General features: G+C 50.3%; 1 protein-coding gene across 2 annotated transcripts in view; it reads left to right on the top strand.

Moving 5' to 3' along the window:
• UVRAG (UV radiation resistance associated) overlaps window positions 1-3,366 on the top strand; it is a gene marked incomplete at both ends in the record, with an annotated part of 330,995 nt that extends 327,629 nt beyond the window's left edge. For both annotated transcript variants that reach the window (XM_080712064.1, XM_080712063.1), the window contains one exon: window positions 2,685-3,366. In XM_080712064.1, the coding sequence (XP_080568190.1) occupies window positions 2,685-3,366 (682 nt within the window). The remainder of the gene's footprint in view (window positions 1-2,684) is intronic.
• Window positions 3,367-26,784: the final 23,418 nt, after the last annotated feature.

The following is a 26,784-nucleotide window of genomic DNA, read 5'->3' as shown; positions in this document are numbered from 1 at the left end:
GCTGCAGAGCATTTCCACGGTTCTAGGAGCATTGTCAGTGTCAGGCAAATGGTGGTTCCCTTCCCATTACAGTTGATGGGGGCAGATGGCCCTGTGCAGTTAAGGAGAGCTTTTGAGGAGTCTGAAAACAGTGAGACTCCTCTTCTCTTATGCTGTAAGCACCCACGGGTGCCTGCCTTCTCTGAGCTCCCTGGGAGCCCAGCAGACAGGCGGGGGCGGGCAGCAGAGGGCATCGGGTCCACGTGGCCTCAGTCACAGCCCAGCCACCTGGGCTCCAGTGCTCCAGGCTGGCTCCCGGCCCTCTCCGGCCTGTCTGTGCAGAACAGACTGTGGGTGGTGCTGGTGATCTATTTTTATTTCATTACCCAGTCCACCTATAAAATCATTTAGAGAGGGGCACTGTCAGCAAGTGGTAAAGTAAAACAATAAGTTTGGCAAAATATGTCACTTACCCAGTCACCCTGAGTTTTGACAACGTAGTAACAAAAAACTTCAATTAAGACTGATATTGCTCAGTCTTCTATTTTTCTTGAGAACTAAAAACGGTAATTGACTTGTCTACTTGCCCAGTTTGATATGCAGCCCAGTGACGAGCCCTAATTATGTAATCTTTTCTGGTCCCAAAGCAAACAGGTCTGGCATGCCTGTAGACCTGAAGCCTCTTGGTGGCATTTTCTCAGGGAGCATAACCCTTGCTTGGGGACCACAGGTATACTCCAGCAAAGCAAAAATACCTAATCCAGGAGTGGTGGCACACACTTATAATCTCAGGCTGAGACAGGAGGATCACAGGTTCGAAGACAACCTCATCAAAATTAATGAGGCCCTCTGCAACTTTGTGAAACCCTGTTTCAAAATAAAAAATAATAAAGTAGGACTGGAGGTGTAGCTTAGAGGTAGAATGCCTCTGAGTTCAACCCCCAGGACCTCAAAAAAGAAAAAATGTATTACTTGAAAAATTATGGATGTCTCTCTCCTGTGGGATTAGAAGCTCCCTAGAGGCAAGCCAGCTCTGCTCTGCACCTGTTGCCTCTGCTCCTGCCCAGCGGCTGCCCTTTCAGCAGCCACTTCACTCCTCTGTGTGAGTTTCTCATTTGAAAAAGTGTCCTTGAGTCTGCGCCTCCCTCTGCCTTTCAACCCAGCCCAAGGGTAAAGATGCATCAAAGCTCATGTCACCCACATATAATAAGGACTAAAACTGTGATCAATACCCTGGCAGTGGCTTCATGAGTACAGCATATAATATAACCATCATTCCCAGGGTCTGTATATTCTATTTTCATTAACTGATTATTATTTATTATTTCAGACTTGAGTGTAATAATGCGTACCCTGCTCTTTTGACAAGATTTTTGTAAGGACTAAGCAAAATGATGTATGTGAAATTACTTCAGAAACTAATGCTTTGTATAGTCGAACAGTGATTATTATTGCTGGCCCAAAGATGTCTTCTTGAGAAGTAACTCAGACTTGAGCAAAGGCACTGGAGACTAAGGACTGTAAAACTTGTTTAGCTAAGCCGGGCATGGTGGCGCACACTTGTAATCCCAGCATTCGGGAGGCTGAGACCCGAGAATTGTGGACCCGAGGATTGCGGTTCGCGGACAGCCTCAGCTACTTAGGCCCTCCACAACTTAATGAGACCCTGTTTCAAAATAAAGAATAAAAAATAAGGCATGGGGTGCAGCTTGGAGGTCGACTGCCCCTGGATTCCATCCCCAGACCTGCAAAAAAATATAAATAAATAAATAAATAAATAAACAAACAAACATGTGTGGCTAGCCTTGAGAAGGAAAGGCCCTGTGATAATTTTTTTTGGGGGGGAAGGAGTATCAGGGATTGAACCCAGGGCATTCTATTTCCAGGCTACACCCCAACACACCCCTTTTGTTTTTTATTTTGAAACAGGGTCTCACTAAGTTACTAAGGCTGGCCTCACCTGTGTTCCTCCTATCTCAGGCTCCCAAGTACTGGGATTACAGACATGCACCGTGACCATGCCCAGCTTAAATTTTTTTATTAAAGAGAGAAAGAGAAAGTCCCCTTGGTGTTCTGCTAATCTAACACAGGGTGGTCAGCATTTGGGTGTTGGAAAGGCTTCGTCAATTCAGTGGCACGAGCTTCAATTTGCCCTTGTAGCTGCCTCCCAAGTTATGATGGGCAAGTCCTTTCATTTCTCTGCCAAATGAGATGACTGCTCTATGAAGATAAAATAAGATTTGATTATTAAAAACAAGAATACTGATCGCCCTACAGCGTCTCTGAAGTTGATCTTGCTCTGCGCATGGTTTCCTTTCCAAATCCAGTCTATCCAGCACCTTCCAGTCGTGCCCATGTGTTCTCTCCCCATCCTCCCCAGGCATTATTACTAATACATTGAATAATCTGTGTCCTTCTTGAAGGAAGCTCCTAAACTTGGACCCAGCATTCTTTATGGTTCTTTCTTTCCTCCTCCTCCTCCTCCTCCTCCTCCTCCTCCTCCTCCTCCTCCTCCTCCTCCTCCTCCTCTTCTTCTTCTTCTTCTTCTTCTTCTTCTTCTTCTTCTTCTTCTTCTTCTTCTGCATTCAAATGCTACCATAAATACTGTCCAAGATAGATGATTATCCAGTTTTATTGTCTCAGCCCCAAAGGCTTATGCCGAGTCCTGGAGCTGAAAGTAACTTCTCATTTTACTTGTCTTCTAGCGACAGACATCACACCTCCAATGCAATCCCTGTTCCAAAGAGACAAAGCTCCATATTCGGGGGTACAGATGTGGGCTTTTCTGGAGGGATTCCTTCACCAGACAAAGGACATCGGAAACGGGCCAGCTCCGAGAATGAGAGACTGCAGTACAAAACCCCCCCTCCCAGTTACAGCTCAGCACTGGCGCAGCCTGGGACCAGCACCCCTCCCGTGGGAGAGTCCGAGAGAAAGACGGCATCTCTGTCCTCCTCCTTGGACACCTCCTTGGACTTCTCCAAAGAAAACCAGAAAAGGGGCATTGATTTGGGTGACAGCTTAAATAGAGGCCACATGGGCATGAACACCAGCCAGGAAAAAGGAGAGTCTGCCTCTGGGCACCCCGCCACGGTGAATGGCACGCTCCTGCCCAGCGAGCAGGCTGGCTCTGCCAGCGTCCAGCTGCCGGCGGCCGAGCTCTGCTGCACCGTGGAGCAAGCGGAAGAGATCATCGGGCTGGAAGCCACGGGCTTCACCTCAGGCGATCAGCTAGAAGCTTTCAGCTGCATCCCCGTGGACAGCGCCGTGGCCGTCGAGTGTGACGAGCAGGTTCTGGGGGAATTTGAAGAGTTCTCCCGAAGGATCTATGCACTGAATGAAAATGTCTCCAGCTTCCGCCGGCCACGCAGGAGTTCTGAGAAGTGACTGAGCAGACAGACTGTAGACCCAGGGCAGAATCGCTGCCTGCAGTGAGGCTCGAGCTGCACTTATTACCCTTTTTAATAATTATGACACAAAATGAATCTTAATGGAGGATATTCCTCAGAAAAACAGACTTGGACTAGAGGAGGGACTCAGGATCATTGTGTACCCGTGGGCCAGGCAAAGTTAGATTTTGCTTTCAGGATTTGCTTTTCAGGCCTGATGAGTGTTTTAAGGCAGAAGTCACCCTCTAGTTGAACGAGCTTATAGCTCATGTCACCTTATAGGTATTTGTCTGCTTTTTATTTACACGTCTATGTTATCCTCAGATGGAAGATGATAATATATAAATAATAAACTCACCTTTAGTTTCTCATAAGCATTTGCCCTCACCCGAGTTTACCAAAGTTTATCAAACTTTGGGGAAATGGAATTTCAGAAATGGCTTTCACCATTTACTGGAGGGTCCGCGGCCAGCTCTTAGGTTGATGAGTAAGAAGCATAGTGCTCTTCTTTTCCAGGCCCCTCTTCCCCTGCCCTGCCTCCAGGGACCACAGTCAACCCGCAGACCCCACTGCTACCCATCTCCACAGCGGGTGGGCCCTGCGCCATCAAATCCATTGATCTAAAACCCAGTAGTCGGGATGTCCCGTCTCCTAATCAGCCATGACCTTTTACCTTCTCTACCATATGCTTGATATAGCTCTCAAATCAGATGACAAATTTGCCTCTGGCAGATCCTAGGGGACCCTCAAGGACCCTAAAGTCACTGCAGTCAGATGGCATCCATTTCCCTTTGGGGGCCAAAGTTTTCAAGCAGGCAGATGCTGTGGTCAGAAAACGAGGCATGCTTGCTGGCAGTACACTCATCTGACCAAAATCCCTTACACATAAATCCCATGTTAATTTATTAAATTTCAGTCAGAAGGAAGGCACTGTATATGACAAAATATATGTAGAGAGTCAAGGCTGTTTGATATGCAAACTGCAAAGCAGTTACAGTAGTTGAATTAAGAGACTAGATGAGGCGTAGATTACAGGTATGTGTGCAATTTCATAAATATTAAATTATGTTTTTGAACTCCAGTCCTTATTCCTGCATTCAGATTTCATTTGCTGTTGCTTTATATGTTATGTACCCAAGGACTTTGCCTCAGGGTTGCAAGCTCTTTAAGGAAAATTTATCCATATATCCATGTATTGTATAAAAGAATAAAAATTGAACTTGCTTTGCCTGACCTGGGTTTTTTTTTCCTCCCCAGCTTTGGAATTCCTCTTAAACGACATCTCCTCATGTTACCTCATGATGGGCTAGCCTGAACAAGGGCCCTCAGCTAAGCTGATGCCTTGACTTCATCTGAGTTTACATATTGTCTATAGCAACACACCTACTTCACAGGTGGATCCCACAGTGGCGTCATTTGTCCTACATAGCAACTTAACTCATAGGTCTAGTAACCATTTCTCTATTACATCCAAGCATTGCTGGGCTGTTTTAATTGAAAGCTACATTGTTAAATGAACTAGCTCTCGTTGTTAGCTTTCACCTAGAGAACTCACAGAATTAGCTACATAGCAGACAGACCCAGCTGTCCTGCAACTAGAAGCTTAACGGGATCCCAGGAAACCCATCTTATCCTGTGTGAAGAGGAGGGACTGCTTCAGACCGCAGCAGAGGCCCTCTGGAGCAGGAGCTTCTTTGCAGAACACTGCCATTCATTTGAAGTCAGGGGATGGCAAAAGGCACCACTGTGGTTACATACATCACGCTGGAGGGTCCCCCATGCGGTAACATGTACAGAAGGAAGCAGTGTTTGAAGGGCAGTGTTTGTGTTGAAGAATGAACAGGAAATCACATGTGATTTGATTTCTGTAGATATGGGGGGTGGAGCCAAACTCCAACTAGGTGAATTTAATGGCAGGCTCTTTAGCCCACCTTGGGCACCACCAAGCAGTGGGCCCATGTGTGGAGCACTGAGGACGAGAGTGTTCATCTCGGACAGAGCCTGGAGCTCTGGGTCCCTCTCACCATCTGTACTTTGTAGACACCCTGGCTCTGGGCTTTTAGCTTTTGTACTGCCACAGCATGGGGCCGTGACTCTTAACGGGACTGCCCAGCACTGGTCAGTAGCTGCCTACACTTAGCATGACCCATACTGTCCAGCCATGTATGCATCAAAACACTACTTGGGTTTGGGGTTTGAGCTGGAGTTTGTTTGATGTCTGCAATTTCTGCCATGACCTAAGTAGAACCTATAGTATTACATATCTCTGGGAATAACTGACACTTTCCAAAGCTGAAGAATTTGTTTTGCCTGTTTTTAAAGTGGCCAAGGCCAAAATACAGGATGATCTATCTTCTACTAATCTTTTTAATTAATTTTGTAAATCATTAAAAAATAGAATTTTCATGGAAGAGGTAAGTTAAAATGGAAATTCATTACTATCCATTTCTTAACTGCTAAGGGCCCTTTCAGTTTTCATATAGTTGAGACACTTTAACAGCCAGCAAATGTTATCAAATGAATATTTGATTGTGTTTTGTCTCTCCACTTCCCCTTAACCACTTTAGAAATTCCAGAGATTTTTTTTTTCCCTCTGAATATTAGTCTTGGAAGATTGTACCCAGCTATATTTTTTTAGCAGTTCTAATGGTGCCCATTTATCCTGACCTAACTGGTTATTTAAATAATTTTTTAAACCACCACCAATAATAATAAATGACATGTGAAACTGATCTGTTGGTAATTGGAAGAAAACTTAGCATCTGTATTTATAAAATAAAATTGATTAGTATTTATTTTGAGAGTTAAAAGTGTATGTTATTTCCCTGCTATGTTTGAGTTCTGTCTTCATTGTTTTAAATTTCATAGTGAAGCTGGGTTAACTATGAAAACCTTGTTCTTAAACAGCCAGCCAGCCCTTCAGCATTTATCGACCACAGTGCATTTGTGTGCGTGTGTGCGTGCGTGCGTGCGTGCGTGCGTGTGTGTACACGCATGTGGAGCAGAGCTAAACAAAGTTGTCTTGATCAACATTCTCAGTGCTGAAATCCAAAACAACTGACCACTTCCTTAGAGGAAGGAAGATTTATTTGCCCATAGTTTTTTGGAGATTTCAGTCCACATGAGGCCAGGGTCTGCAGACCTCAGGAAGGGCAGCAGGAAGCAGAGAGTGGGAAGAGCAAGGGCTCTGCTCTCACATCAGGGAGGCCAGAAGCAAGAAAGAGAAATCAAGCCAGGAACCACAAAGACAGCAGCACAGTCCCTAAGGCCACAACGACTGCCAGGCCCACCCCAGCCACCCACCAGCCTAGGGCACCACCCGGCAAACCCATCACAGTGGGATTATAGCCCTGTGACTCAATCACATAAACTCAACGTGAATATGTCAGCTCTTCAGGGTCGCTCTACATCTAAACCAAAGTTCATATACACACTAAGAACCCTTGACCTTGGCCACCTTGTCTAATGAGGGCACAGGTATATTAGCAATTTATTATAACTTAATGTGGTAAGGTCTTTGATGGAGATGTGTAGCCATGCTATGGAATGCAGAGAAAACTATTAATCTGACTCAAAGATCAGGAAAGGTTTATGGGAGCTCTATGGATGTAAGATCTTGTCTTACAGATGGAGGGAACAGCAAGGGGTAGGCAGGATGATGCTGTGCCTGGGCCTGAAAAGACTTGAAGAGAGGTGAGAGGAGAAATCGCACGGCAGGCCAGTGGAGAAGGACTTGCAAAGAGACTGGACAAATGCAAGTAGCTTCTCCGGGCTTTAAAAACACAAGATAATTCATTTAGATCTGAAGCCCAGGCTGGAGTCTGGTTAATCATTTTATTTGGGAAACTAATCTGTGTCTGAAAAAGAAATGCACCTTGAGTTCTCAGGGTATGCACAGAGTGAAGCTGGGTTTCCTGGCTGGTACAGCGCACCAGCAACTGTTCTGCAGAGGCCGGTCCTGAGTGCCCGTGGCAACCAGGCGCCTCTGCAGTCGCCACTTGGAAGCTGTGACCCACACCGACTCACTGAATGTTTGAAGAAGCCTTTTTTTTTTTTTTTTTTTGCGGTACTGGGCATGGAACCCAGGGGCCTTTGACCTCCGAGCTACACATCCCTGCCAATAGTTTTATTCTTTATTTTGAAACAGGGTCTCACTAAGTTGCAGAGGGCCTCACTAAGTGGCTGAGGCTGTCCGGGAACCGCGATCCTCCGGTCTCAGCCTCCCTAATGCTGGGATTACAAGAGTGTGCCACCGCCCCCGGCTTCTCATTTTCTAATTTATGAAAAATGGGAAAGAACCCTGCCCTTGCCCTTGACATGGCACAGGCTGCCGCCACGGGGCCCCTGCATGCGGCTCCCTTTGGTCCTGTGGGAGGCGAGGATGCCTGAGACCTGTCGCCTGGTTTCTTGCTGCAGCTAAGCCGCTTAAACTCTCCTAATCTGGCTCCTAATCTGTGGAGGAGGAATTATACCCCCACCCTGAAGAGCTGCTAGAGCTTAGGAGAGATAAACATTGAAATGGAAGCACTTAATGGTCTTCACACAGCACTGTGCACGTGGGGAGCAGTTAGTCGTTACACCCGGATTTCCTGTGTGGACTTTGGTGGCGTCACAGAGACTCGTTCTGTACACAACATGAATGAGGACCATGGCTGAAACTGCGCTCGTGCAGAGCTAAGCTCTCGGCAAATGTAGAGTGTAAGACGCGTTTGGGTTTTGGTGGCGGGCACTGAGGATGCGGTGCGGAGACATGGCCTGTAGGCCTGATTAGCTTTTAATGTGTGACACCTGCCAGATGAGCCCATCTCATCCACAAATACTCCAACAGCACCTGACTGCACCCAATGCTGAATTGGTGCCCAGGGCTCTTGATTTTCTTTTTTTTTTCAGGATAGATAGCTTTTTTTTTTTCTTTTTTTTTTCCCCCTCTTATCTAATTATTGTTTTGTAGGTAGACAGCTCAGCCTTGTGGATTGTAAATGAATGAAAAATACATGTCTATGAAATAACTCTATGCTGTTTTAGAGACCAGCAGTGTCAGCAAACCGGAAGAATGACCATGCATCTAGATAAAGATGGAAAAGCCATTTGGTGAAGGAGCTGCGGCTCACTCAGGCACTGAGCCACAGGGGACAGTCACAGGGGCTCACGGCCTCTGGCGGCTATGCACACAACACGATGCTAATGAGCTCTCCATCCCCTAAATTACTACAGCAAGTCAGAGGCATGGGGACTGGGAGTGGGCAGAAATACTGGGTGACCCACGGAGAAGAGGGGAGCCCTCAGGAAGGAAGCAGCCGGTCCTGAGGGAGCCACTGCCGCCCAGCTGAGGAGTGAGTGAGGAGCTTCGGGTCCCAGGCTGCTGCTCACTGGCTGTGCAACCCGACAGGCACCTCTGAGCCAGTGTCCCTCTGGAAAGTGATAGCAGCCCTTGCTTAGGTTTTTTGTTTGTTTTTAGTTTTGGTACTCGGGATTAAACTTGGGAACATTTTACCTCTGAGCCATACCCTCAGCTCTATTTGACTTTTGTATGTGTATGTGTGTGCTAGGGGTTTAACCCAGGGGCATTCTATCTCTAAGCTACACCCTCGGGAATATATATACATATATTTACATATATATGTGTGTGTGAATATATATATATATATATATATATATATATATATATATATATTTTTTTTTTTTTTAAAAACAAGGACTCACTAAGTTGCAGAGGGACTCACTAAGTTGCTGGGAGGCTGGCCATGAATCTGTGGTCCTCCTGTCTCAGCCTCCTGAGGTGTGCACCATCAGGCCCAGCAATGCCAGCTTTCTCTCCGGGGAGGTGCAGTGATCCCTCCAACATGACTTTCTCCTGCCCCAACCCTAGCCGATCCTGATGAGAGCCCACGGAGAATGTGGGCAAGGTGTTCCCCAGAAACCTGCAAGAAGCCCCCACGGGAGAGTGACCTGCGCGAGATCACACAGCTCCCCAGGCCCTGACCTCTCCCAGGAGCTCCCTCTCCTGCACCCCAAGCCTCACTGAGACCCCCAGCCCACTCCCTCTGGCCATCTGGATCTCGCCAGGAAGGAGGCTCAGACTGGGAAGACATCACTGCACAGAGTGGGAAACCCCACTCCTCATAAGCGCTACACCATGGGCAAGGTACGACTTAGCAGAGGGGAGAGTGCACCTTTTAACTGTCTGAAATGTGATAGAACTGTCCAGAGTTCATGAGGTCAGCCATGTCAGTTGTAACTCAAAGATACTGGGGGCCACAGGGTGGGGACTCCCCTTAGCAGTGTCTGACAGGTGTGTTAACACCAGGAAAAAGCAATCAGAGAAATCCAGATAGTGGGGAACTTCAGGACAAATGGCTTGATTTCTCCAATAAATATATTGCAAGGGAAAAAACAGAAGAAAGGAAAACCTATTCAAAAGAGACCAATCAATTCCATTATGGACCTTGTTAGATTCCTGTAAATAAACTGAAACAAAAGTTAAGAGACAATCAAAATGTAAACACTGAAGATTATATTTAAGAAGGCTCTTTAGACATGAGAACAGTATTGCAATTATATTTTTGATGTCCTGGTTGCTAAGAGATGCAGACTGAAATATCTGCAGATGTAATTCATAGTCTGGGATTGGGGGTGGGATGTGAGTGGGTGTGGGTGACAGGAGCCGCCCATTTGGGAGTCCACCTCCTGGCCTCTGTGCCTCCCAGCAATGCCCTGCCTCCAGCCAGGTAAATGCACTAGCCATCCCCAGAGCCTGCTCCCTTGAGCCTTCACCCCCAGAGGATGTCTCTCCCTAACCCGCAGCAACCATCTATTTCACCATGTGCCAGAGTTCAGCCCTCCTCTGATCCTCTCCCAAGTCCTTCCTGACATCTTCATCGCACCCAGCAGGCCTCCCTTCTCTGGCTTATCTGGATGTCTGGTGCTGCCTCTGCCGCCCAGGCTTTTCCATGGTCCTTGCCAGGGCTGCTTCCCCTCAGGCCAGGCCCTCTAGGCCCCGCTGGCTTCCAGTGGGGCTCAACACCAGCCCCATCCCTCGCTGCCCTGGGAAGCTGCCTGCTGGTCGGCTGCCCACGCACCTGAGGCACAGGAGCTCCTGTGAAGGCTGCCTACACTTTCCTTTTCCAGGTCCCCATTTCCATTTAGAGTCCAATGGGGGACAGAAGGAGATAGGAAGGGCTCCTCTCAGGCTCCCCCAGGCTTTTGTCTTTGGGGTCTGGCTTCAACCTTTCCAAAGCAGCTGTTAGAACTCACATTTCATTTTTAAAGGTGAGAAATTTTTCCGGCATCATCCACAGCTTGCTTTCTCTTCTTTCTCTATAGTCTCATTGTTTGTTTGTTTGTTTGTACTGGGGATAGAACCCAGGGCTATTCTACCTCTGAGCTATGCCCCAGCCCTATTTCTGTATTTTTATTTTTTTTATTTATTTATTTATTTTTTTTTTTTGCGGGTCTAGGGATGGAACCCAGGGGCATTCAACCTCCAAGCTACACCCCCAGCCCTATTTTTTATTCTTTATTTTGACACAGGATCTCACTGAGTTGTAAAGGGCCTCACTAAGTAGCTGAGGCTGTCTCTGAACCCCGATTCTCCTGTCTCAGCCCCCCAAATGCTGGGATTACAAGCGCATGCCACCATGCCCGGCTCTATACTCTCATTCTTCTCTTTTCTTTCCTCCTCCTCCTCCTCCTCCTCCTCCTCCTCCTCCTCCTCCTCCTCTTCCTCCTCTTTCTCTCTCTCTCTCTCCCTCCCTCCCTCCCTCCCTCCCCCCTCTGCCTCTTTCTTCGGAATGCACAAATTCATTTTTTCCTCAACAAAGCCTGGCCTTGCTGTGAAAACTTGGCTTTAAGAAACTCAATTCTCTGTATTGTTCTGGGCTGCATCCACTCTTCCCTGGAGGCAGTAACTGGGGTGCAGGGTGACTGAAGGGGTTAAAGGAATGAGAAACACCTAGCTCACCACCCAGCCTTGGGAGAGAGCAGGACAGAGCCCTTGACAGGACACAGAAGGTGCATTCCTCCTGAGTGAGGTCCGATGACATCAGGCTGGCAGCCGCAACAAAGGAATCCCAGAAGTCTAGAGGGGAAGACTGGTGGGAGAAGCAGCCGCCGCCAGCTGGCTCGTGGTTCGTGGGCGCATCAGAGTCCCGGGGCACCAGAGTCTCATCAGGAGCGAGGACGGCCAGGTTTCGGCCAAATATCACCCATCTCGTTGAACTAATGTTGCTAATATGAATTTAATAGGCTTAGAACTTTTGTGTGGTTTTGATTTGTAAACTTGCTTTGGTTTTATGCTTGTAGGAGAGTTATAAACATTATAGTTTATATTTAGGTTTTTGTTTGTGAAATATGCTTGAAAATAAAAACGAGGGGTGGAACAGAACACTGTGTGCTGAACGTCTCTTCCTCGCAGTTGTTTACCGTCTCTCCCCCAATCCTCGCCCCCAAAACACGAGGATCCAGGAGTAGACCTATCCCCGTGACAGGAGGAGCTGCGTCCACCTGCCTGGACCTTGGCCTTGGGCCCAGGACCTCAGGCACCCTCCGTGCCAGCCCTCTCTGCCAGGCCCTCAGTTCTCTTGATGCCTTTAACCCCTGAGCTTCCTGTAACCTTCAAGTTTTACCTATTCTTCCCCTCAGCCTCCAGAGAGGGTCTGGACAGAAGAACAGGGGCTCTGGAGGCTGCTGGCATGGCACCCGCTAGACCAATGGCCATTTTCAGTATTCAAAAGCCTCTCGCCCTCTTGGCGACACTCTTACCTGCCCCCGCCGTCTCTGGCTTCCCTGTGTGCCAGGCCCCAGGAAGAAAGTGGGAGAGGAAGAGTTCCAATCCTGGCACAGATTTCCTTAGGCAGTATTACAAATAGAAACCAGTTTTCCGCCTTAGGGGTCCAACAGGAATTTTTAACCTTGAAAGGCTCCAGACATTGCTTTTTTGTATGGTGTTGTAGGTCTTACTAGGGTTTTCGTACTTGATCTTCAGCCCAGTGGGAAATCTTTGAAGGGTCTTACGCATGGAGAGCATCGTGCTGTACTACATGTTTTAGAGAGTAGAGTGGGAGAAACTCCTCAGAGTGGTGGTGGTATGAAGCGCTTGCAGGAACCCTCCTGCATGCCAGTTATGAAAGCTGGGCAAAAAAAAAAAAAAAAAAAAAAAAAGTTAGGGAAACTGGGGATTGAACCCAAAGCATCCTACCTCCAAGCTATATCCCTGGCCCCAGTTAATTGTCTTTGTTGTAAAACAAAGTTTCTCTAAGTTACTAAGGGTCTTGCTAAATCATCCAGGCTAGCCTTGAACCTGTGATTCTCCTGTCTCGGGCTTCCAAATACTGGGATTGCAAGTATGGGCCATTATGCCTGGCTGGACAAAATAGTTTTTAAAACACAATTACGTAAAAGTCCTGCAAAGTGTCTTTTTGTTGTTGTTACTGAGGATGGAACCTAGGGCATTCTACCTCAGTGCTACATCCCAACCTTTTTTATTTTGAAACAAAACAATATCTCACTAAATTGTTGAGGCTGGCCTCAAACTTGTGATCCTTCTCTCAGTCTCCCAGGTACTGAAATTACAGGTGTGTGCTGCCATACCCAGGCACAGTCTTTTAAAAACAGAAACCAAAGCTGGGCATCATGTAATCCTAGTACATGGGAGGCTGAGACCGGAAGATCACAGGTTTGAGGACAGCCTCAATGAATATGAGATGCTCATCAACCTAGCAAAACCTTGATTCCAAACAAAAGTGAGATAGGGCTGGAGGTGTAGCTCATAGGTAGAATGCCCCTGGGCTCAATCCCCAGTACCAACAACAAAACAATGCCCAGAAATCACAGGAAAACTTATTCTTGGAACACTGATGCTAGAAGAGTCACGAGGGTGGCTCCAAAGGCCCAGGCTCCGGCAGGTGGGCGCCCACAGCCTTACCACTTAGGAAGGAGCCAGAGTCAATTCAAAGATGGGAGAGCAGCCGAAAACTGAAGAGGGAAGTTCTGGGGGTGAGAGAACTGCAGGAGGCCCAAGACCAACACCCAAGACCGCAGCACAAACTAACCAGGTCATCAGCCAAATGCCAGAGGGCCAAGAGAGAAGCCAGCCTTGAAAGACGGAGCTGCCAGCAGCTGGTAGGACGCATGCGCGTGCGGCCTCTACAGAGAGAGCTTCCCACTCCGTGTACAGCTCATGGAGCAGAATGCTAACGCCTCGCTGTTTGAGGTGTCAGAGGACAGAGTTCAAGGTTGGCAGAGCCGCTGGAAATATAGCAGGAGAATCTATAAAATCCAGGGAACCACAGAAAAGGGAGCACCCAAATCTGAATATAAATTTCCCAAATCTGTGGGCGACTGTAAAATGACAGAGGTGCAGGGAGAGAGACAGAGAGAGAGACACACACAGGCACGCACACACATGCACACACATGCATGCACACACATACACACTATGAATGCACATATGCACACACACGCGCACACATGCACACATGCATGCACACACATACACACTATGAATGCACATACGCACACACACGTGCACACACATGCACACTATGAATACACACACGCACACACATGCACACATGCAGAACCTGGAAGCAGCAGAAACTGAGCAGATACCTGCTCAGAGATGTTAAACCACAGAGAAATAGGAAAATATGACCCATTCCAGGATAAAAAAGTAAAGTAATAGCAACTGACTTAGAGGGTCTAAATGTTGTATTTACCGACAAATAATTCAAAACAGTTTTTTATAAATGATACAAAAATATGTTGAAAGATTTAAAGAATAAAGTGGTTGTAATGTATGAAGAGAAAGTGATATTCAACAGAAAAAAATGGAAACATGCATATAACATACACACTAGATGGGCATTAAAGGGCGAAAAGTACAATACGTATAATGAAAACTCTGGATCAATAGTGGCAGAAAAAAAGAGTAACTGACTATGAATCTAGATTAGCACTGAAATGGCTTCTTTTTAGCTGGGCGAGGTGATGCACACCTGTAACCCCAGTACTTGGGAGGCTGAGACAGAAGGATCAAGGACAGCCTCAGCCCTCAGCTACTTAATGAGACTTTGTTTCAAAATAAAAAAAATAATAATAATAAGGCCAGGTATTGTAGCTCACTTAGTAAGACAGAAGGATCACAGGTTCAAAGCCAGCCCCAGCAACTCACGGAGGTTCTCAGCAATTTAAAGAAACCCTATTTCCAAATAAAAAACTTCAAAAATAGTCTAGCCAGGTATGGTGGCACATGCTTGTAATCCCCACGCTTGGGAGGCTGAGACAGGAGGATCCCACAGGTTCGAAGCCAGCCTCAGCTACTAGTAAGGCTCTCAGCAACTTAAAAAGATCTGAGAGAGTATAGCCCTGGAGGCAGAAAGCCCCTGGGTTTCATCCCCAGTACCACAAAAATAAAGAAGGAAGGGAGGGAGGGAGGAAGGAGAGGAGGGAGAGAGGAAGGGAGGAAAAGAGGAAGGAAGGAAGGAAGGAAGGAAGGGAGGGAGGGAGGAAAGAAAAAATAGGGCTGAGAGTATAATTCAGAGATATAACACCCTGAGTTCATCCCCAGTAACACATACACACACACACACACACACACACACACACACACACACACACACACACAGCACCACAAAAGAAATTGCCTGATCGAAAGAAAAGAGAGATAAAGATAAAGAAAAAATTAACAGAGCCATAGACACTTAAGAGATAGTGTTAAGAGGTCCCAAATATGTTTAACTGAAGTATCAGAAGGAGAATAGCAGGAGAAAAAAAATCAGGAAAAGGTATTTATTTATTTATTTATTTGCGGGTTTGAGGATGGAACCCAGGGGCATTTGACCCCCAAGCTACACCATCTGCCCTATTTTTATTCTTTATTTTGAAACAGGGTCTCACTAAGTTGCGGAGTGCCTCACTAAGTAGCTGAGGCTGTCCAAGAACCGTGATGCCCTGGTCTCAGCCTCCCGAATGCTGGGATTACAAGCATGCACCACCACGCCCGGCTAGGAAAAGGTATTTAAATACATACTATAAAAAAAAAAAACTCATCAAATTTGGTGAAATTTTGAAGAGCTAAGAATCTCAACACATCTTAAGTAGAATCAATACAAGGAAAACCACCTTATAATAGTTACATTGATAAAAAGCCAAACATGAAGAGAAATCTTGAAAGTAGCTGCAAAAAGAAATAAACGAGCCAGGCGTGGTGGTGCACGCTTGTAATCCCCGCGCTTGGGAGGCGGAGACAGGAGGATCGCGCAGGTTTGAAGCCAGCCGCACTGGCTTAAGAGACCCTGTTTCCAAATAAAAAAAAATATATAAAAATAGGTCTGAGAGTGTAGCCCAGAAGTAGAAGGGTTTCCAGGAACCCCAGTACCACCAATAAATAAATAAATAAATAAATAAATAAATAAATAAACAAACAAACAAACAAGATACCTTACATACTGAAGAACAGTGATACAATTAAAAGTAGTAGCTTAGCCAGGCCCTGGCAGCCCACGCCTATGATTCCTGTACTCGGGAAGCTGTAACAGGAGGACTACAACTTGTAGACTACTCTCAGCAACTTAGTGAGGTCCAAAACAACTTAGCGAGACCCTGTTTCTAAATAAATAAATAAAATAAATAGCATGGCATGTAGCTTGGAAACAGGACGCCTCCTGGGTTTATTTTCCAGTACCAACAACAAAAAAAAGTAATGGCTGATTTCTCATTGGAAACAATGAGACCAGAAGATATTGGAACATATTCAAAAGGCTGAAAGAACCAAGAATTCCACACTTACGATATGCATTTGTATATAGATTATATGCATATGAATATAATAAAGATGCATATTGTAATCTCTAGATCAACCACAAAAACAGAGTTACAGCTAGTAAGCCAATAGAAAGAAAATAAAATGGAATCCCAAAAAACACATTTGATTAACACACAAGAAAGCCAGCAAAGAGGAACTGAGAACTAAGACCTGGGTGAGACAAATAAAAAACTGATAGGAGAGTGACCGACATGAGCAAAACCATTTCAGTCACTACAGCAAATGCCAATGAAATGAGTACTCCAACCAAAAGGCAGAGACAGATTGGATTAGGGAAGCAAGAACAAATTCTGTGCTGCCCATTAGAGACACGCTCAAGCCACAGGAGATGAGCCAGCCAGGCGTGGCGGGGCACACCTGGAACCCCAGGACGTGGGAAGATGGGCCAGGGTGTAGCTCAGAGGTGGCATGCCCCTGGGTTCAATCTCCAGCACCACACACAAAAGATGTGAGCAGGCTGACTGAATGAGATACACTATGCTGAGCACAAGTAAAAGAGACAGGAATGGGGGAGGTGCTTCCAGGCAGGACGGAGACCATCCCACAGACGCATAGAAAGGAATACCAGCATAATAAATGCACATTTCGTTTTATTTGTGTGTGTGGTACTAGGTATTGAACTCAGGGGCATTATGCCCGTGAGCTACACCTCCAGCTCTATTTATTATTATTTTTTATTTTGAAACAGGGTCTCATTAAGTTGCAGAGGGCCCCACTAAGCTGCTGAGGTTGGTCTCTGACCTGTGACCCTCCGGCCCCAGCCTTCCAAGTACTAGGATTACAGGTGTGTACCACTGCACCTGGATATAAATGCACATTTTAAGTGGATGCAGTGTATTGTATATAAGTTAGCCCTCAATAAAGTTTTTGTTGTTGTTGTTTGCTTGCTCGCTTTGTTTTTTATTTATTTATTTTTTGCGTGGTGCTGGGGATAGAACCCAGGGGTGTTCTACCTCCAAGCTACACCCCTTTGCAGCTCAATGATACCCTGTTTCACGGAGTTGCAAAGGGCCTCACTAAGTAGCTGAGGCGGAGTTGCAAAGGGCCTCACTAAGTAGCTGAGGCTGTCCGCGAACCACGGTCCTCCTGTCTCAGCCTCTCAGCTGCTGGGATTGCAAGCGTGCGCCACCGCGCCCGGCTCGGTGGCGTGCCAAGGATGGAGGAGTAGACAGGGACCTATACCAGCTCAAGCGAAAACCATCGGTTACTGAGTCATGGAGGCAGGATGGGCAAGATACAAGAGGAAAGGCAGGGTTATGGGGAGACATTCTTTAGGCTTTGTCATATGAAGTGGGAGAGGCCTGTCAGATTTGAAAGGTACTATGGTAGAAAGAAAGAAAGAGAGGGAGGAAGGAAGGAAGGAAGGAAGGAAGGAAGGAAGGAAGGAAAAGAAAAGAAAAAAGAGGAATAAATAAAAGGAAAGGCTGTTTGGGTTAGGGGTAAAGCGCGGGAGGCTGAGAACAGGAGCCAGGACTCTGCCCTGGGTGACAGACAGCCTGGGAGGAGTCCAGAGGAGTGGGAGATGTGGGGCTCTCTCTGCTCGCGGCCAGGTGTGCTCACCAGACAGGTAGTTGCAAACTTCTGGGCCCAGCCTCAGTGACCATCCTCTGCTGCCAGGAATTGAGGCACAGGGAAGACCCAGCCTGGTCCCTGTCTCCAGGGCTTGGAAACGGAGGTGAGTGAGTTCCGTGTCCCACGTGGGCGCTCCTGAACTGTGCAGGTGAGGTGGAGAACAGGGAAGCCTCAAAGAGGAACCGTGTGTGGCCTAGGCCTTGAAGGGTGAGTAGTTTCCAGATGGTGAAAGGGCAGCTAAGTGGTCCTTGGGATCCAAGAGTAGACTCAAGGGCTCGCAGGAGGCGGCTGTGTGCTCCACACAAGCTTGCTCACGGCTGCACTGGCCAGGGTGCGGCTGAGGCTGAGCCCCGGGAGGAGGAAGGCAAGCCTGGCACCCGAGAGCAGGCTGCTGAAATGCAGGCTGCACTCCTGGGGGTTTCCTTAGCCACGTTCGTTTGGCACAGCTGCAGAGGCCTGGCAGGGCGGGCCAGCGTTTCTCACTGAAATTCAGTGAGAGGAAGCCTGGGAAGGGGCCAGAGTGAGAGGCGTGTGGGGGCAGGGGGAGCACATAGACAGGCTCCAGGAGGGCCTGGGTCTGGGGGGGCTCCCTGGCTATGGTCACGTGACCCACAAGCCCAAAGAGTAGTGCAGGGTGTGAGTGAGGAGGACGCCTCCTGAGTAGACCGGGAGGGAATGGTGCTTTGGAGGCCAGCTTGTACAAGGTGGAGGGCCCTTGTCTGGGAGGAATGTGTATATGCGTTATGTCTATGCATATGTGCACGTGTTTGTATATGTATGTGTGTTTGTATGTAGATGCCTGCCATTTTGTCTAAAGCAGCTGGACTGTACCAGGACAGCCCAAGTTGATGTGCTAACGCACAGTGCCATCGGTTACCACTTACTAGACAGACACGGCTGTCGCTTGAGAGCTGCTACGGGTTTGCCAGGAGCCCAGAAATTCTGATAAACCATATTTTGTGTAATTGTCACCAGAAACTGGAAAAAAATGGTGCATTTATAGTTAAACCTGCTGCTTTGCTGGGTATCTCCCTGAGGAGAGAAAACCTCCATGGGGGACACACGTCAGTGAGAACCAAATCTTCCACTTACCATTTTGCACAATTTGATGACCCAAAGAATTTTGCACAGGTCAGAGTCTGACTCTTTTCCTTTCTTTCTTTCTCATGGCTTTTGTGAGGAGTAAAAAGGGAACAGGTCTCAGGGTGGAGCCGAGCAACAGAGGACACAGCCTGTTTGCTGGTCCCGCTGCTCAGAGGCTTGCGACCTCCTCGCAGGTTCTCCAGTCTCTGCTGCTGCTGCTTATTAGCTTCACAAACTCTAGTGAAGGCTAAATGCCACTTGCCCCTTCCCTAAGCGCCAGAGTCCCCGTGGGGGGCACCCAGTATGGGAGGGCGCGGGGCAGGGCCTCGGCTTCCCTGAGTGGATGGTGAGGGAGAGCCAGGAGGAGCCCAGGTGCCGTCCTCAGCCCTGCCTTCTCCTACCCTTCCCTCCTGCGTCCTTCCCGGCCAGCCTCCCCAGCCCCTATCTGCTCCACTTCTCAGGGAAGCACCTCCCGGCACACCCCTGCGTGGCCTGGGTGCAGGGCTTGGGCTCCTAGGCCTGCAGGGTGCAACTGTTTATAAGAGGGGGAAGCTGGCCCAGCTGGTGAGATGGGGACCTGGGGTGACCCCGGACCCCTCCTCCAGGTGGCCCTGTGACTGTGCACTGCTCTCTCGCCTCTCTGAGCCTCTGTTCTCTAAGAAGTTATGTGGGGCGGTTGAGAAGGTTTTAGGAAGGGGCCTATCCCTGCCTGCAGAAAAGAAGTCCTGTGGCCAGTGCTCTGGGCGTGTCCTCCCTGAGAAAGTGTTAGCCCTGCAGAGGTCCTCACCTCCTTTAGAATGCCATGCCCAAGCCGGGTGTGGTGGTGCATGCTTGTAATCCCAGTACTTGGGAGGCCGAGACAGGAGGATTGCAGGTTCAAAGTCGGCCTCAGCTACTTAGTGAGGTCCTCCACAATTTAATGAGATCCTGTTTCCAAATAAGAAATAAAATCAGGCTGGGGGTTTAGCTCAGAGGTAGAATGCCTCTGGGCTCCATCCCCAGTGCCACACACACAAAACGAATGCCATGCCCACACCCAGAACTCCCAGCGTGAAGTGATTGGCCTTAGGATACATGCTGAGGCCCTCAGCCCCAGGGCCTTTGTATGGGCGCTCCCCCACCCATGTGGCCCTGGGAAGCCCCGCCCAGGTTCCTCCCTCATGCTTCTTTTATATTTTGAACGTTTGCATCTCTCCTTTCCTTTGAGTCGTTGTGCCCCCTCTGAAGTGTGACTCATCATCCCATTTTTACAGACAGAGAAACCATGGCTTAGAGAAGGGCGGTGGATGGGTCGAAGATTCCCAAGTGTGAGGGTGCAGCCCTAAACCTGGGATGTCTCCACACTTCCTGGGACCTGGTGGGGGCCTGAGGTCAGACAGGAACCCGAAGTGTGACTGTGATTAGGGCTGCAGATGAGCGTTAACATGGAGGGCATCTGCACTCCAGGACAGGTGTGTGCCGCAGAGGGCCTGCAGGTGGGAGTCACCAGGCCCCAGGTGTGGGAGGCCATTGCTCTGGACCTGGTCCAGGCCAGGCTCTGGCTTCAGAAGCCAGGGAGTAGCAGGCACAGCACAGAGGGCTCCAGGAGCCAAGGCCTGAGGGCAGTGCTGGGAGGCGCTGTGCAGGAGTCTTGGAGCCCGGGAGAGCTTTAGTCAGGAGAGACGTGGGGCCTGGCTTGGTGGAGGTGCTGACCCTGCAGAGGCCTTGGCCTCACCTCCCGCAGCAGGAACACACTGGACAGGACCAGGACCAGCCCTAGCTGGCTTATCACCTCCTGAGCAGGGTTCACAGGCCCTGCACTGTCCACAGCTCTAGGGCTTCTGGGTGCTGAGACAAAACACGCAGGTGTACTGCCTGGCACTGGGCACAGCTGGGTCTTAGTGTCCTCATCTGGCCCAGAGGACAGTAGGCCCTCCTCATATTCCCTCCCAGGGTCAAGGGAAGAGAGCACAGACTTGCAAACTGTGAAGTGCAAGGCTCATAAGGTAACATTACAGAGCAGGGCAAGAGTACTTTTCTCTGGACCCCATCGGGAGGAGGGCTAGGATCATCTTGCTCCAGCACTCATCAGCCTGTCTATCCCTCCGGCAGCCACCAACCCCCACCCCAGGCGCTGCTCAACCCAGACGGTGAGCCCCAGGCCCTGGGAGCCCCTGGAGACGCTTCAGCGGACCTGGGGCCACCCATCCCACTTTACAGATGTGGGAACTGAGTTGCAGAGAAGAGCAGGAGGAGGCCCGGGATGAGCTGCACGGCTCTAGGCCTCAGCCCTAGACTGTGCCTCCCCTCCCGGCCCAACTCTGCCCCTGCCCTGGGCCGGCCCTGGGGCTTCTCAGACTTGGAGTGAGGCCAGTGGGCTAGGGGCCAGGCCACCCCCCAGGCTGGGAGGGCCAACCCTGCCTGGCTGCTCAAGCTTGGCCCAGGCAGGGGTGCAGAGTTTGGGGGATGTCGAGGGAGGGGGCCCAGCCCGCTGCTCTCCAGCGCATGCATGATATTATCTCTGGCCTGGGCTCAGCCCTGGAGCAGGATGCGGCTTTCAACACCTCCCTCCCCTCGGACAGGCGCGGGGCTTTTGGAGTTTCTCACAGAGGGATCAAGGGGCTGGGGCTGGGCTTGGGCATGGGGGGGCCCCCAATCACGGCTGCCCCCACCCTGCAGAGCCAGTCATCAGACAGCCCTGGGCCCTAAAGTGGGAGAGGGAATGGTGGTGTTCATGAGAGGGAGGGGGCAGCAGGCATGGCTCCCCACAAGTCCCCTCCAACTTCCCTCTCCTCTGTTGTCCATAATCCTGGGCGCCTGTTCAAGGAATTCTCCACCCGTGTGTTAGTGATTTATTTAGACTCGGCTCATCCTGCCCGCCTGGCGGGTGATGGACCCCCACTCCCCCGCCCCTCACCCCAGACCCCGGCCGGTTTCATTTCCAGCACGGCATGCCTGGCCCTGCTCCAGGTTGCTCCAGTTGGGGGGAGCACTGCTGGACTCTGCACACTTTCAGGGAACCCCAGAATCTCACTCCTGGGGCCCAAGCAAGCCCTAATGTTCTGTGGATCCTCCCGCTCAGCTCCCCCCTTCCCAGTGTGGGGGAGCAGGTGACCTTGAAGGTAGAGAGGCACCTTCTGCATCCTGGGCCCAGCCTTCCCCTTGAGCAGATGGACATTTAGGAGCCAAAAGAGAGAGAAAGCCTGGGGAGGCATCGTCCTGGCGTCTGGAGGAAAGCCCTGTGAGGTTACTCAGGTCCCTCCCCCACAGATGAGCGCATCCAAGCCTCACTCAACCCTCCCACCAAGAAAGGGTTAACAGCCCCATGTCCCAAGAAGAGCGAGGCTGGGGAGAGAGCCAGACCCGCAAGCCTCTCTCCACCTCTGTCTCCTTCAGGTCAGCCTCCAGCGCTCTGCTGTGCCCTCTGCTCTGGGCCACCAGGACTCTGTCCCAGCCACAGGGCCCTCAGGCTCAGAGCAAGATGGGCTTGTGCACACACGCCACTCTTTAGGGTGGGGTAGGATGCCCAGCTCAGGAGCACTGTGGGATAGTGCCCACCCTGCCCTTCGGCCCCCGCCAGGCCTTGTGAGCATGAGGAGGGAGCTGGCCTGTTCTCCTGCACCACCTGCTGCAGGAGGGCACCCGGGCGGGGCATCTCACGCTGAGATACTCGCTCTCCAGCAGCCCTGGATGCTGAGGCCCATGGTTCCCAGGGGCCAACCTGCCAAGGGAGTGGCCATGCTGGCTGGGAGCCCTGGGGCAGCCTGAGGCCAAAACCCTGGCCCCAGCCCCAGCCCCAGCCCCAGCCCCGGCCTGGCAGGGTCCTTTGCTCTCTGTCAGTCAACAGCCCTGCTCCTCCCTAGGGAATCAAGGCTGGGTGTGGCTGTAGCCAGGTGCCGTGAAGATCAGGGGACACCGTGATGAGACTTCACAGAGGCAGATGAGGGCCAGAAGGCTCCCAGCGCCCCCCTCATGTGGTGACCTGGAGCCTGTGTGGTGGTACTCAGGCCCAAGCACTTGCAAGGTAGTAACTTTTGTTGGCTGAGCTTGGAGAGGGAAGGGAGGTGGCAGGGACTCTGCCTCCCAGCTGCAGATATGGTGGGGGGGCAGATAAGGCAGAGCCAGCTGACTCCTGGGCAGCTGGGGTTCCAGGCCTGGGAGGCAGGAGGAAGCCTGAGCTGTGCCTCTCCCCAGAAAGCCCCTGGGGCACTGGAAAGTGCTCTTTTGGGTTATGGGGGTGACAAGTGAGACCAGAAGCACAGGCTGGCACCTGGTCTTTGTGTACAGGAGGGGAGCAGGAGGTAGGCTGGGTTGTCAGGCCCCTAGGGAGCCAGGCCATCCACTGGCACCTTTGGCCATTGTCCCCCTACAGGAACTCTGTCTCCTTTACCCCTGAGTGGCTCAGGATGTGCAGGGCAGGCTTCCTGGAGGCGCACAAAGTCCCTGCAGACAGGGAAGCGCTCTAGGGAGAAGGTGCCAAGGTCTGGCAGGCCAGCTCGTGCCCAGGGCCAGGCTCACATGCCTTGAGCTTCTGTCCCCTGCTTTCAGCAGGTGGGTGCCATCCTCATCAGGGCTCCCTGGGGTGGACCTATGGTTGATGCGTAGGTTTGGAGTGGACCAGGACCTCATCCATAGTGTCTAAAACCTCTTCTGACCCTCCCTGTCTAGGCTGAGCGCTGGGATCCAGGGGCGGAGTTGACCTAGCCCCTGCCAGGAGGCACCCACAGTCTGGGGCTGGACAGAGCCGCGGTGGCCTGATATGGGGCTGTGCCTAGTGGCTGGGAGACCTCTTAGGTCTCCAGAGCCCAAAGAAGGGCTTGTTAGAGAATTGGGGCAATGCCCCATGCTGCCCACATAGTTTAGTTCCCTCCAATTGCAAACTTATCTCCCAAAATTTCATCCGCCTGAGGTGGGAGGTGAGGACCCCCTGCTAGCTAGCTTTGCCCTGTGGGGTTGAGGAGTGCAGGGAGCCGGCGTGCTGAGAGCCAGGGAGCCATGGGGCAGAGTGGGCCAGAGACCTGGGTCCCACTGCTCACAGATGGAGCCACGAGGCCAGCTGGTTAACAAGGGCATGTGTGGCGTGGCCCTGGCCACCTCTCCCAGCCAGGTTCTAGAGATCTAAGGGAGGACAGATGAACATGGCCGCGGGGAGGCAGGGCTGAGTCAGCCACCTTCCCCTCCCTCTCTCCATCCCACTTAACTGATTCACTCACTTATTCGCAGAATGTTCCTCAGGCCTCAGAGGGTCATCTAGGATCTGTTAGACCTTGGAGTTCAGAGGCAAAGGTGAGGAGACGCAAGCGTGAAACCCAGACAAGGACTTGGGGGCAGAGTGGGTGGGTAGTCACCACCCCTCAAGCTCCTTCTGAAACTTAAAATTCACACCCTTTGCAGGGAGCCTCTGACTCTCATGTCATCTCTTGTTTTATGTTTTGTTTTGTTTGTGGTGCTGGGTGTGAAACCCAGGGGTTTTTCTACCTCCGGGCTACACTCCCAGACCTATTTTCTGTTTTATTTGGAAACAGGGTCTCACTGAGTTGCTGAGAGCCTCACTAAGTAGCTGAGGCTGGCTTTGAACCTGTGCGATCCTCCTGTCTCAGCCTCCCAAGCGTGGGGATTACAAGCATGAAACACCACACCCGGCTTCATGCCATCTCTTAATACTATTGGAATTCAAAATGAAAATCCTGTGGCTAAATATGAATGAGCACAGTGGAACTAAGCTGTGTCCTGGTTTCGGGAGAAGCTCCCTGGCCCTCCTCACCTCCAGCAATCTTTGCAGGCCGATCAGCCATGGTGTGGGTACCCCACACTTGCGTGTACAGGGCTGGCTCATTCCTCATTCTCGTGTAGAAGGGGACTTGGGGCCAGCCCCGAGACGTGTGCACCAGTCCGACTCTTTGGGCCAGTTGATACGTCTTCCAACACAAACTCAGCTCTGCAAGGATAGAGCCCGGTCACCCACACCTTAGCGTGAAACGGAAGTGAGTGGATGCCCGTCACCACGCATGCCTTGATATTCTCTATGCTGTGTTTAAGTAATTTGGAGATAGCCAGGCATGGTGGTGCACACTTGTAATAACTAGTACTTGGGAGGCTGAGAAAGGAGGAAAGCAGGTTCACAGAGGGCCTCACTAAGCAGCCTTAGCTCTCTGCAACTTAGTGAGACCCTATTTCAAAATAAAGAATTAAAAATAGGGCTGGGGCTATAGCTCAGAAGTAAAATGCCCCTGGGTTCCATCCTTAATACTGAAAAAAAAAAAAAAAAAAGAGTTTGGAACTAAAACTGTGACTTGGAAGCCCAGAGAATCTTAAAGGTAAGTGTGGGCATCCTCACAAGGTCAGGTGGATAATCTAAGTCCCCAAACATGGCTGGGAGGGAGAATCACCTGGAACCCTGTTAACATGCAGACTCCTGGACCCTGCCACCCCACAGAGTCACAATATCTGCATTTTAATCAGACTCTGACACAAAATAGAGGTGTGTGTGTGTGTGTGTGTGTGTGTGTTGCAGGGTCTCTCAGCCCAGGCGTGCCCCCTCCCCCAAGGCTGGTGCACAGCCATGAGGTCACCCCACAGAATGAGATAAAGGTGCCCACTCTGCACCTCACACTGTTACTCTTTGAAAATAAATCTGGAGTTCCAACGTCTCTTTTATAAACTGGGAGAAATATGAGAGGAAGAAGGAGAGGCACCTTGGGATCTCTTGGAGACGGGGAGGGTGATAAGGAGGACCGTGGCCTCCCATTGTGATTCTTGGGTGCTCTCTGAAGATTTTTCCCCCCTATAGTTCTGGGGATGGAACCCAGAGCCTCATGCATGCTAGACAAGCACTCTACCACTGAACTACACCCTAGCCCTCTGAAGGTTTGTTGACTGCATGAATGAAGAAAATAACAGAGCCAGGCTCCCTGGCATGAGGGTTCTGTGGGGTCTCTTACCACGCAGCAGGGGAGACCCCACCCCAGCCAACCATACCCGCCATGGTTGGTGTGTAAGGAGCACTATCAGAGGCCTCGCATGGGTCTGCTTCCTACCCGGCCTCCCTAGTCAAGTTCACTGTGAAGAGAGGAGGTAAGACGTCCGGCCTGCCCTGGGAACCCCCACGGGAGCCCAATTATTTATTGGAAACAGTAAGGGATGGATTTTTGGCGGCTTCAGTTCATGCGAATCAGACAACTCAGCTCAAGTCTGGTTTTGATCAGTTCCAACCCAACAGACGGCTTGTTAAATCTGAGCTGAAGGGGCCTCCTTTCTGGAACCCCTGTCCAGCACCCTCCCACCTCGGGCTGGAAGGCCCCTCAGAGAACAGTGAGTCCCACCCACCCGTTTTACAGACAGGGAGGTGGAGGCCCTGAGAAACCTCTCCAAGGCCAGTGTGGTTACTGTGAATCTGGGGGGCCGAGCTAACGGGAAGCTGTGGTCCTGGAGCTCTGAGAGCCGAACAATTAGATCCAGAGATGTTACCCTGGTATTCAACACCCCACCCAACACCACAGCTTCCCAGCACCTCTCCCAGATCCATCTGGATGCTTCTGCTAGGTTGTCCTGGATACACCTCTCCTCTGTGGTTGGAGACTGGGCAGGAGGACACCCAGGCAGAAAAGACCTTCTGGACTCTGGTGTACCAACTTGTAAAATGGGTACGTATGTTTGGAGCATACATTTAATGATGGTGGTGGCAGTCACCTGAGTCTGGGACCAGGAGGATGGTCCACTGGGCCAGAATCTGCCTCCCTCCAGCCTCACCCTCAAGACCCTCCCCGCCTCCTTTCCCAAGACTCAGGCCACCAGCTGGGGTCAGCGTGGTCAGTGAGCCCGGCCCAGCTGTCGCCTCACCCTCAAAGCCCTTTGATCTGCTGAGCCTGGGCTGGCAGGGCCCACGCGGTGATAGGTGTGCCTATTTAGCGTCTCCCTGGAAAACACAGACCAACTCACCCAGGTCCTGGGGCCCCTGCC

This window comes from Muscardinus avellanarius (assembly GCF_963383645.1).
Source record: "Muscardinus avellanarius genome assembly, chromosome: 1".
Taxonomy (NCBI): domain Eukaryota; kingdom Metazoa; phylum Chordata; class Mammalia; order Rodentia; family Gliridae; genus Muscardinus; species Muscardinus avellanarius.
This window is presented reverse-complemented; position numbering and strand designations above follow the sequence as displayed.